The sequence below is a fragment of the Etheostoma spectabile genome, chromosome 20, assembly GCF_008692095.1.
Source record: "Etheostoma spectabile isolate EspeVRDwgs_2016 chromosome 20, UIUC_Espe_1.0, whole genome shotgun sequence".
Classification (NCBI taxonomy): Eukaryota; Metazoa; Chordata; class Actinopteri; order Perciformes; family Percidae; genus Etheostoma; species Etheostoma spectabile.
In genome coordinates, this window is record NC_045752.1 from 4441374 (window position 1) to 4453792 (window position 12419).

Below are 12419 nucleotides of genomic sequence, written 5' to 3' on the forward strand. Positions count from 1 at the left end.
CCAACTGCTCCAGTAAAGCTGCTCATTGGCCAGCAGATCAGAGCGTGGCTGGTTGTACTGGGCAGCTCCAGGTGTAGAGACTCAGTGTAAGTGAGTGAGAGGAGGGCATTACTGCTAAATAGAGCCTGGTTCTTATAGCTTTAACTTTGCTTTGCGTTTTTCATTTCTAAACTGAACTTTGAGCTAGTATTTAATATCACATAGCCTACACATTGGGGTTATTTATCTAAAAAATAACTTATTTGGAGAAAAAAAAGTTTTACTTTTACTGAGTTTTTAAAGTAACCTCTATTCCCCACTACTGAACAGTTTTTTTTTCCTTTTCTAGGAGGTATGTTTTTTGTCAAGATATCTCAAAAACGCATGAAATTATTTCCATGCAATTTGGAGGGCAGCTTGTGAGATTTGCCACAGTTCTGCCCGCCTTAGGAAACTTGCTGACACAGGTGCCTTGTTGCAAGTTACACATAAGGATTGCAGAAATATTTTTACTTTGTAGAGAGATCAAGGCTTTGGATGTAAAATTGGAAATTGACATCCAACAAAAGCAACGTGAACCTCCACCAGTGACTGTGCGTTATTCCACCTGGTGTACGCTTTCATCTCAGGATGGTGACGACCCCCTGTCCACACCACGAGCCCCCCCTCCCATATTCCCGGTAAAGTGATATCACACGGTGTAAAGCTGACACTGTTGCTCCTACCGCTGCTCCTCCTACCCCGCCCCACCGGGACCGGCGGCAGCGGGTGCCAAACCGCCCCCCGGGAGCCGCGCCGAGGACGCAGCCATGCCCAGCGCTGACACTCAGCAGCCGGACTGCCGCCTCGTCCCATCCCTCTCCAGCGCTGCAAAGAGGACGAGGATGCCATGAGATTTCCCACAGGCCCTCAATGGCACCTGGCTGTAAGTGAACCGATCGGAGGGAGGCGATAACGGACGGCGGATAATGACGTGATGGTTCCGGTTGTAGAACGAGCGCAAGGGGGCTCCGAGCGTCTTTATTGACCGGTACCGGAGAAGATATCACCGGACTTTAATGTGCGTTGAACCGTTTACGATACTGGACCGGCCGCACTTGTAAAAAATAAAATAAAATAAAATAAAATAAATAAATAAGAAACGCTCTCTCAAACAGGTTGCTGAGATTTCCTTCAATCTGAAAGGTAAGGCTTTACAATCATCCGCGCGCCACTTAACGGCTCTGCGTCTCAATGTATCCGTTTAATTAAGTATAAATTAAGCTTCTCGGTGATGTAACAACTGATAAATTGACCTCTAGTCTCCTTTTCAGTTTGAACGGCTATGTCTATATCAGTAAAGTATTCATTCACGTCGCTTTCTTGCTAAGAGGTTACATAAACATTACTCACAATGATCGGGAACCTGGACAGGTGAGTAAATCGATTTAAAGTGCATTTATCTACCACCTTTTTCCTGTTTATGACAACTCAATACACAGTAGGCTGTTTGCATGATGCTAAAAGAGAAAGAAAAGGTGTCATATGCAACATTCATTTCTAGAGTGTTCTGGGCATTAATGACCATAAAATATATACTTTATCCTGCACGATTATGGCCACTTAATACAGATTTGATGTAACATTACGTGTGTGTATATATAGGTATATGTATACATGCATATGTATTTATATGCATATATATATATATATATATATATATATATATATGTATTATGCATATGTGTATGCATATTAATATATTAGTGTGTGTGTGTATATATAAATATGTATATGTATGTGTGTATATATGTATGTATGTATATATATATATATGTGTGTGTATATATATGTCTAAATATATGTATATATGTGTGTGTGTGTGTATGTTACAGTTAATACAACATATATATGGTGTACTTAACTACAACATGTAATAACCTATGAGCACTGACTGAAAGTGAACTTGGAATGTGACACTGAGGCGGTGGATAAATGATATGAGAGAGATTTAATGAACTCATTTATTACGTTGAATGAAGACGGAGCCATCCGACCCCCTTGCAACAAACACAAAGGCTCAGTTGCTGTAGCTGCAGTGCTGACCACATCACTGCTTGGGCCCGAGGCGTCTCCTGGCATCACTTATAACTGATGCCATGTCTTTTTTTTTTTTTTGCTTTCCCAGGGGGCTTTGCAGCACTGTCAAGGATGCCAAATCCCCTAGATGGGGACTTCTACAGGTAAGGGTTGTATTTGCCTTTTCGCATTATTACATCCGCTGTTTGCCAGGCTGTTTGTGCGGTGGCTCTGATCTGGGCTCTGCAGCTCAGGGATCTTGATTACTGCAAACTGTGCGAGCTGAAAGTGTTCACTTGTGTTTCAGCTCTTCATATCTCCAACTTGGATCTCTACAGCTCATTTACATTGCAGTGGTTTCTCCTTTGGCTTTATCTGTACTGAATTTAACCCTCCAGAAATTGAGTTTCTAATGTTTTTACCATGAATGGTCCAAAAGAAAGCAGCCACACACTAAAACACAAACGCAGACCAGAGTGAGCATGTGTGTTGTCAGTCATATGGAGAGGGAAAAAAAAAAAAACCCCACAATGACTGAATTCCGTTTAGACTATTTGAAAAATGAAATAATCCACTTTACCTCCACCCTTTTTTTTTTTTTCTCCCACTCCTTGCTGCCTTTGTTCCCTCCTGCTCTAGCAGCGGGTGTCTCTGTCCTAGATGTGGATGTGTGCCTTCTCCTCACACGCTGAGATGAGTGCTTTCAGAGGCAGACAAGGCAGAAAAGTCCCGATTTTACTACCTGGCTAAATTGCCCTGTGATGGAAAAATATTGTTAAAGGAATGATAGTTGAATAATTAAAGCCCCAGGGCTTTAAAATTGCAGGGACTCGCTGTGATTTCCAGCGCAAAGTTAGAGGCCACCTCAACGAAATATTCACATCATTATTTAAGAATGGATATGTCAAGGAACAGCGCAGGTACTACCACCCTCTCGCCACCATCTCGCTCTCCCTCACTCTGTGTAGGCTCTCTCTTTCCTATCTGTAAACTCATCTCCCAGCTTCTGTTTCTTCCTTTTGAAATGGATTAAAACGCATCCACATAATCCCTTTTTGTCTCTAGCTTATGTCTTCTAGGACCTTAAAATGAGTTTCAGTTTTCAAAATGCCTTTTTAAATACTTCTAATATACTGTGGCTCTCACACTGTTATTTATTTTCTATTTATCTGCACTTACATTTTTTTTTTAAAGTATTGATTATGGTGCTAAGCCAGAGTGATTTCCAAGAGATGCTCTAAAGGATAAATAGAATAAAATAGAATGTAATGGGAATAAAAACCGGCTGCAAGGATTACTTGTTTAGCTGATTGGCAGAAAATGAATCGATTCAATGTCTTTATTAATCAAATAATCCCTACATTTGTTGATCTTCAAACTGTTGGTTGGACAAAACAAAACATTTAAGTCGGCACTTTGGGCTCAGCTAACTTGTGATTGGCATTTTTCACTATTTTGTGGATTTTTTTTATCTGACATAAGGAGACAGTTATCTTAGCATAAAGACTGAAAGCTGGACTCTTTAATTAAGAAAATCTGGGGTTAAAGTCTTGGACTATTTGTTTTTCCGGGCTTAGTGAGTCACTTCCTACAGTCTTCACTTATTGCTAAGACTACCTCAGAGTGACAACAAGACTCCAGGACAGTAGTCGGCAACCTTTTTAATATAAAGTGCCTTTTTAAATTGTTAATCAGTGTTTCGTATCAGCATTAAGCCTGCCATCATGCGCGAGCCTGCTCAGGAAGTTTCATCCCCCCCCCCCTTTTGCGTCGCATTCTGTATAGAAGGCAACAAGTAGCTACAAGTAGTAGCCAATCAGAGGCAGTGAAGGGCAGGTCTACGCAGAATGTGGATGGGGGAAACATCAATCAAACTATCGTAACAATAACTGTCTGCTCCATCAAATGGCTCTGAAAGAGGTGCTTTGAGACACTTATTAGACAGTGTGCCATTGGTTAGGCTAACCTAAGGTTGCTGACCCCTGCTCCAGGAAGTCAATGCTCCTGGCTAAGGAATAGTTTTGAACCTAACCCCACATGAAACCACAATGTGTCCTTTTGACTTTTCTCTTTGCATTTTGTACGGATCAAAAGAATGACCCATAACGTGAGCTTTAGAGGTGCAGTAAGTGGTGTTCCACTGTTGGACAGAGCCAGGCTAGCTCTTTCCCCTTACTTCCTGTCTTTATGCTAAGCTAAGCTAAGCTAGCTTAGCTTTATATTGAACGGATAGAGTGGTGTCTATCTTCTCATCAAGCTCGCAAGAAGAAAGCAAACAATGCCAAACTATTCCTTTAACTTGTAGATAAAGTTTTTTTGTAATTACATTTTCCTTTCAAAGCGTCTGTATTGTTCCTGGTTCACTCAGGCCTCACATGGGAGGAAAAAGCTCTTAATTTCAAAACACAAAATCATCCCCACATCATCCCACGTGGATCTTCAGAGGGAAGCTTTTTTCCTCTCCAACTTTCGATTAGGGATATGTTCGGTGATGGATGAGTGTGTGCTGAATGGGAATGTGAATGCGTGAGCTGGTTGTTCACCCACGCATGCGTGTGTGTTTCTGTGCGTTTTGCATTTAGCTGACTGCTAGGATCGTTTCATTTCCCACAGAGAAAACAAATTAAAATATGACACCTCTCTCAGCTGCCTCTCATCTGCTGCTTTTCACTTTCAAGAGACGACAGAACTGCTAAGTATAGTTCTGCAAGTGGAGTGTGAAACCTCTCCACCTCTCTCATCATCAATTCCAACATTATGAAGGTTGAAACTAGATGATGTTGTGGTAGTTTGAACAAAGGTATAATCATCCCCAATCAACTGATTCTGAGCAATTTCTGTGTATGAAAAAGAGAGGGGAAGGACCAGAAAAAAGCACTCTTCTTGATCTGCATGGTATGTTTGGGTTACAAAGTTGGAATCAAAATCCCAATATATATCAGAATATTTTTTATTTGTTATCAAAGAATCACAAGAAGCTGCCGCAAATAAATGCTCAGTGCAATGAATTGTGTTTCAACGCTGTTATCACACGTGAAACAAAACCTTCTATCACTCTTTATGTTAAATGAGTTGTGAAACAGCTGGTTTAGAAGTCCTTTTTTTATCACTTTGCAGTATATTCTCATTTCAAAGTTTATTTTTTTCCAATGGTATCCTTAATGTTCCTCAAGATGGATGCACAAGAGTCTCAGCATCAAAGACTCACATTTGAGAAGCTGGAACTAGAGAATATTCAGCATTTTGAGAAAGAAAAAAAAAGGAATGATTAAAATGAAACGATGAATTGATTATCAAAATATTTTCGAATGGATTTTTTGTTGATCGTTCGATTAATTGACTAATCGTTTCAGCTCTACTGTGACACTAATTAGCTTCAGCTAGCATTGCTATGGAGAAGACTGATGACATCTCATGTGTATATATTCCTGGGAAGTGCTCCAACTGCAGGTCACCTAACACTGGCAGGAATTTTACTTCTGGAACAGTGGATGCCAACTAACCACCCACTGAGCCACACACACACACACACACATACACACACATACACACACATACACAACATTGCTTTTGTGCTTCAGTAAAAATCCATGCAAATCTCAGGGATACACATTTAGCCTTTCTCTTGTACGGTGAAGAACTGGATCCTTTACTCACTGCCATTTAAGCTCATTTGACAGACGCACGCTGTCTAACAGGAGTCTACTGGTCACCAGGGAGTCGAACTGTACACACAAAGCAGATGCCTGTTGGCTCTTCTGAGACTTGTCTCATCCTCCTTCATCCCTGTCACTTTTTCAATTCTGCAACCAACGGGGATTTATGGCTGATCCTCGAACTCCTTTCAGGCCACAGGGTTGTTTTTGTGATCCAAGGGGTTGCGTTAACTTGTGGGTTTGCTCGGATTTGTGTTTGCATGCGCTTCCCAGTTGAATCTGACAGCTGTGAACCCTCTGAGAGTTGTATATGATCTGCGCTGGTACACTGTTCTCCCAACCTTTGTCACTTGGCGTCAATGTATCTCCAGTCTGTTGGAAACTCTCCAATCCGAGGCTTTGCCTCAACGCTCCCTTTCTAGCATAATTTGGTTGCATGTAAGTCAAAATCACTTATTCTTAGTCCTAGAAAGATTCATTTCCTTTGTCCGTGTTGAAATACATCATTGTTTCTGCATAAATGTGCTATAGTAGCGTCAGCAGTCTCGTCATGCCATGAAAAGCCAAGGGAATTGAAAGCGTAGGCCAAGAGGGGAATGGTGTACAGGGGGGGTGAAAGATGAGGATATGGCTAAAAGAGTGAATAGAAGATTAGGAGAGCAAAGGAGAGATGAGATGAAAAAGCAGAACTGAAGAGACATAAGGTAGTGAGCGAGAGGGGAGGGATAGAGAGATGGAGAAATGGGGAGCAAGAGAGACTTCGCATCGCTTTTAACGACATTATCGTGGTCCGTGGTGTATATAATTTAGTACAATGACGCAATGGAAGATACTGCACAGAGTGAGCTGTCTCTCATATGCTCATTTCAACACGCACACGCACACGCACACGCACACACATATTACCCTCTGTGACTGTGTTATATTTGTCAGAGATTCATGTGCATTCAGTGTTAAATGTTAAGATTTATGAACCTAACCCTATCTAATTACAATTTTAAGAGGCACACCCCACTAACCTTGCATTTTCAGACAGTTGAAAAGCAAAAGCGGCACACAGAGAAGAAACCTCTGGCTGGGTTTGACTTTAATCAACATGGGGAACATGTGGCTTCACAGTCAGGCAGCAGACCAAACCACTCAATCTTAAACTAGCATTTGTTTGAACCTTCTGGCTGACATTTTCCAGTTACGTCAATACAGCAAGTGCCAGAATGTTTAAACGATTTGATTAGGCAATAAGACTAAAATTCACTGCAGATTACAGCCTTGGGAGCTTCGTGGCTTTTAGAAAATTACATTGATACACCAGTAATGAGAAAGAAGCTCCTCGTTTTTTTAATCAATTTAATTGGGATAATTAAATGTTGTTCTTTCGCTGAGAAATATGTGGATGTTTTCATTAATCAACTTGAACATTAGATAAACAAAGTCATCTGGTGTTGTAATTACTATAATGGCAGTTTTTAAAAGGAACAATTCTGCCTAAAGTCAGCCATATAAATTGGTCTATATGAATATCAAACATGCATTTTATTTGATTTAATAATCCTATTTTAGTGCATTTATATTTGGATTGTGTGCTTATTTGGTGGTATTCTAATCTGAATGCCAGTAAAAACAAATCAAGGCATTCACACACATATATATATATATATATATATATATATATGTTTTATATATATATTCAATCACACAGCTGACTTATTGCTTTCTGTCAGATATACCTGTTCATAAGGTGTATTTGAGGCCAGACTGTACTTTGCTATTTGCTGTGTGCAGTGGAGATAATTATGTGTGCATTCTTCTGATTTCTCGGCTCCTGTGTGACTCTCCCAATCAGAGCTATTTGTTTAAGAGTATCTACCTGCAATGCGGAACACTGAACGCTGAAAGAATTTTGAAATTCCAACACTTTTCTGTAATTGGACAGTGTTTTTTTTTTTTTTCATGCATCCATATATTTTCATGACTTTGAGTATCTAACCTATGTCTGTCAGATATCTCATGTCTCTTATGCTACTAGTTCTCATCAAAACATTACATTGCATGTATGTGTTGAGTGTTGTAGTAAATTTATATTTGCTGTGGTGTTTAAGTGCTATATATCAGAGATGCACATATGAGCCAGATTTAGTATGCTGAAACAGTACCTGCACGTATGCATAAAACGTACTGGCCATATGGCAAGTGTGCCCAGTAGGTGCTGCTGCATTCAGCATGCTAATCGTCTAGTGTCTGTTTGCCATCCAAAGTAGTCTGTTGGAATTCATCCACACTTTTGCAATTGTTGCTTTTAAGATTTTTGTCTAACTATGTATGATTGATGTCTATATTCATTCATCATCATATATCACCTTATTGCGAGCCCAGATTCCATGCATTATGAAACAGTGGATGTGATAGATTCTCTAGTGCTTAAACAACTAGTAATTCATCTGACATGTGTGATAATAAGTTAAAAGCAGAGTTGTAAAGCTAGCAAGATGTGAAAGTAGCATCTCCTCGGGGCTCTGTCTAACCCCTCCTCCCTACCCTCAGCGCTTTTTCAGAGCATGTAAATTATTTATTGCTGTCGGGGATTAAAGACCATTTCTGACAATATATATATAAAAAAGTGTAAATTGGGAATAGTTACCAACCCTGCCTTTAATAGCCTAATTCCAGCTTCTTCAATGTGAGGGTTTGCTGCTTTTCTCCATCTCATATCATTGTAAATTGAATATTTCTGGATTTTTGGACGGTATATCAAACTACATAAGCAGTTTGAAATACATCAGGTATCCAGTAACTTGTTACAGTATCCAGTCTTTTTTTCGGCATCTTATAGGTTAAACAATTAGTTGTTTTTATACGGCGAAATGAAAAGAAAAACAAGACCAAACAAAGTAAAATACAGTATCTTTATTTGACAGAAGCCTCTTTCTCTACCCGCAGGAGTTCCAGTGAGAGGAGGTTTTGAGAGTAACACTCCATAGGCCGGTCATGGTTTCCTACCTTTACACACTCCTCCACCTCTGCATCTCTCGCTGTCTTCTAATGTAAGTGTCTATCTCTTCTATTAAAGCTCCGATGTTACTGCTTTGTCAATGGGGACAATTACTTTTCCACTTAACTAATAACAATGGAAAACAACATATTCTTATTCACAGGAGGGTGACAAACAGTTCAGTATTTTAGGAAATGTACCCGGTTGTTGATCAGCAAAAATGGCCGATTAACAGCCCATTTAAACAGTTGTGTATCATTGATACATGAAAAGTAGTGGGCTTTAGAGGTGTTGGTTGACATACTTTACTGGCTGTTTTCCTCACCTTTTAGTCTTTCTGCAAAGCTACTCCTATTGTCTCTTGTCTCAAGCTCTGTAATTATGCTGCATTCATTCATTCTTTCTTTGGGAGATTTTTGAACAAGGTGTAAAACGGCTCTGTCCGAAAATTTAAATCTTGGGATAACAAGGTCAATGTTATCCTGCAGCTTTTTCTATGTCCATTATCCATTAATGAATCATATCTTTTTATACTACCATCAGTTTTACAGACATGAAGAATCTATGTCAATGAGTACTAAAGCTGTTCTGCATGTTCATGGTGTGTTTTTTTTCCCCTTTCATTTACCGTCCATCTGTATCTGTGAGGCCCGAAACATCCCAAGCGATCTGATAACAGCTGCATGATAACCAACTACTTACAACATGTTTCATCAGTTACATCGGTTACATCATGGTGTCACATGAATATACTAATTCAGCCTACATTGCTTATCTTTGCCGGCATTATAGAAACCTTTGTTGGACATAAGTGTTTTTAGTTAGTTTAATCTCTACCGGCGATAGCTGAATCCAGATGTCTAATAAGCTCATTCACATTCTCTTTATTCCCTCACTCTTCTTCTCTGTCTTCAAACTTCCATCTCTTTATCTTGCTTTCATCTCCCTTTATCTCCCTCTGAAGGGTTTGATGGAGAGCTGGTCGAATGTCAGCAGGAACTATTGTTATATCTGGAGGAATTCTCGCCGGAGTGATACTGCTGTGCATTGTAGCAGTGCTCTGTTACTGTAGACTCCAGGTATCACTGTGTCACTGTGTGTGCATGAATGGGAATGTGGGGGGGGGGGGGGGGGGGGGGGGGGGGGGGGAACGTTTTCGATATAAAGTATTATCTACATCAGTCGTTCTCAACCTGGGGGTCACGACTCAAAAAGGTTGATAACCACTGAAATGACCTATAAAAAAAAAACTGAGCTCAGCGATATTTGAATATCCTGAGAAATTTGTTGTTGTTAGGAAACAGAGTTGGAATTGCTGGCACAACTTCATCTACTTCCTTGTTTACCTTCTGCAGTATTACTGCTGTAAGAAGAATGATTCTGAGGTGGACATGGGCTCCGTGGTGGGAGCGGACCCTCTCTCTCACTTTCCCTGCAATGCCTGCAACGCCCTCGCCATGGACGGCGCGGCTATCACACCTGTCTCTCTGGATCAGCTGGACACGGGTTCTCACCACAACCACTGCCCCACCTGTTCCCCGTACACCCTCCGATCTGGACTCACAGATGACATGCGCAACGGAGGGGAGCGGCTGGGCTTCCACACCTACTATGAGAACCCGTCTGTCTCTCTCCCGCTGTCTGCCCACCCGCAGGGCTCCTCCCCTCTGAGTTACTGCAATCCCACGGACATATTTCCTCCCCCACCACGCCCCTACAGCACCCAGGTCTGAACTCTGCTGCACCATAAAGACACACACTCACACATATAGAAAACCTTTCAGACATACTAACACACACCTGACAACCAACACATGCCCTGTTGTTTGGGACTACATTCAGGTGTTGGATATTGATACTGCACAATTACACACATGCCCACATTACTGTACAAGCTCACTTCTGCCACACATTCCAGAATCATTCATAATGGGGGTGAGCCATAAACTGAGCCCACTGACAGGGCCTCTGTGTGGGCAACACGTCCTTGGGCCAAACCATGGAGGGCTCCAGGCAGCAGGATAAACCAGTGTTAGATCTGCAGGGAAGTGGTAAATATTATAACTCTAGTATAACCTCATTTTGTTTAACATGAGGCCAAGTCACACGCACATGCATGAAATGTGACTAAATTTAGGTGTCAACACACCTCGATTGATGCATCATTCAAGCCACTTTTGCAGGTTGTCAGGTACACGTGACCGTGCATGTAATATAGCGTGAACACAAAAGTGTCTCCAGGCACACTTATTTTGTTGTGTAAGTGCAAAGGATGCAAATTATAAGCAATTCCAATAAGACACATTATTGACATATGATTATCCATGAACCATTAAAATCTTATGAAATACACATTGCATATTCCCCCCCAAAAAAGCCACTTTTTTGCATCATGTGGTTGGAGCCATGAATTAAATAAATAACTTCCTAAATTATTTTCATCTTACCTTTTCTGGATGTAACTATGTAATTGTGTACTAATCACAAGAAATATAGGAAAAACCAGGAAAAGGAAAGAACCAGGCCAGGTTATGATTAATTGACTATTCATTTATTATTGGTTACTTTATTTTCCATATGCTGTATGTTGAATTGTATGTTTCCTGTTTATATGTTTTGCATGTTCAGCTGATCTGCTACAAAAACCTCTAGGTTACGCTAGTAAGTTATTAGACTCAAATAATTAATGTAAAAAGTTTAAGTAAATAGTCACTGTTTTTCCTAATAGTAACACCAAATGACATGGCTCGTTGTCATGGGCCCTTATTATTATTGCTCCTGCTCCAAATACTGTTATTCACTAATGGTACTTACTACATCATAAAGTTACAGAACCTCAATGAGATTAGTGGTTGTAGTACCAGTGTGTAGGATTTAGTGGCATCTAGCGGTGAAGTTGCAGATTGCAACCAACTGAACATCTCTCCCCCCTCACCCCTCCCTTGACAAGCGTGTAGTAGAATATCTACGGTGGCCTTCAGGTAATGTAAACCTGGAAAGGCTCTCTCTAGAACAAGTGTTTGGTTTGTCCATTCTGGGCTACTGTAGAAACACGTCAGTGAAACACGGCGGGCTCCGCCAAAGAAGACCCGCTCTCTACAGCATGTAGATATGAAAGGATCATTCTAACAAAAACACAATGGTTCCTAATTTCAAGTAATTATTCTCTCATAAAAAGGCAAGGCAAGGCAAGGCAGCTTTATTTGTATAGCACATTTCAGCAACAGGGCAATTCAAAGTGCTTTACACAAAAACAGTTAAAAAGAGTAAAACAGTTAAAAATAAAAAGAGATAAAACACAGAAAAAACAGTTTAAAAATAAAAAAATAAAAACAGATAAAACATAGGAATAAAAGTTACAGTGCAGTATAGGAAATTAAACATTAAAGAAATGAACATCATTTAAAGAAAGGCAGCATCAAAAAGAAAGGTCTTCAGCATTGATTTAAAAGAACTGAGAGTAGCAGCGGATCTGCAGGTTTTTGGGAGTTTGTTCCAGATATGAGGAGCATAGAAACTGAATGCTGCTTCCCCCTGTTTAGTTCTGACTCTAGGAACAGAAAGTAGACCTGTCCCAGATGACCTGAGAGGTCTGGGGGGGTCATAGTGCACTAGCAGATCAGAAATGTGTTTTGGCCCTAAACCGTTTAGTGATTTATAAACTAGCAAAAGAACTTTAAAATCAATTCTTTGGGGCACAGGAAGCCAGTGTAAAGACTTCAGAACTGGAGTGATGT

At 40.4% G+C, this 12419-nt stretch overlaps 1 protein-coding gene across 1 annotated transcript; it reads left to right on the top strand.

The window, feature by feature from the left end:
• The first annotated feature begins 738 nt into the window (after nucleotides 1-738).
• LOC116670125 (protein FAM163A) lies at nucleotides 739-11545 on the top strand. Its single transcript, XM_032500478.1, has 5 exons — nucleotides 739-904; nucleotides 2147-2201; nucleotides 8631-8734; nucleotides 9647-9761; nucleotides 10038-11545. Exons 4-5 carry the CDS (start codon nucleotides 9669-9671, stop codon nucleotides 10413-10415), a joined length of 471 nt encoding a protein of 156 aa, XP_032356369.1. The 5' UTR covers nucleotides 739-904; nucleotides 2147-2201; nucleotides 8631-8734; nucleotides 9647-9668; the 3' UTR covers nucleotides 10416-11545.
• The last annotated feature ends 874 nt before the right edge of the window (nucleotides 11546-12419 follow it).

What these genes read in the sequence shown, in the direction of transcription:
- LOC116670125 (XM_032500478.1), top strand. Translation starts at nt 9,669, where the DNA reads ATGTCAGCAGGAACTATTGTTATATCTGGAGGAATTCTCGCCGGAGTG. An exon ending in TCTGTTACTGTAGACTCCAG is followed by an intron (nt 9,762 to 10,037) that starts GTATCACTGTGT and finishes TACCTTCTGCAG; the next exon opens with TATTACTGCTGTAAGAAGAA.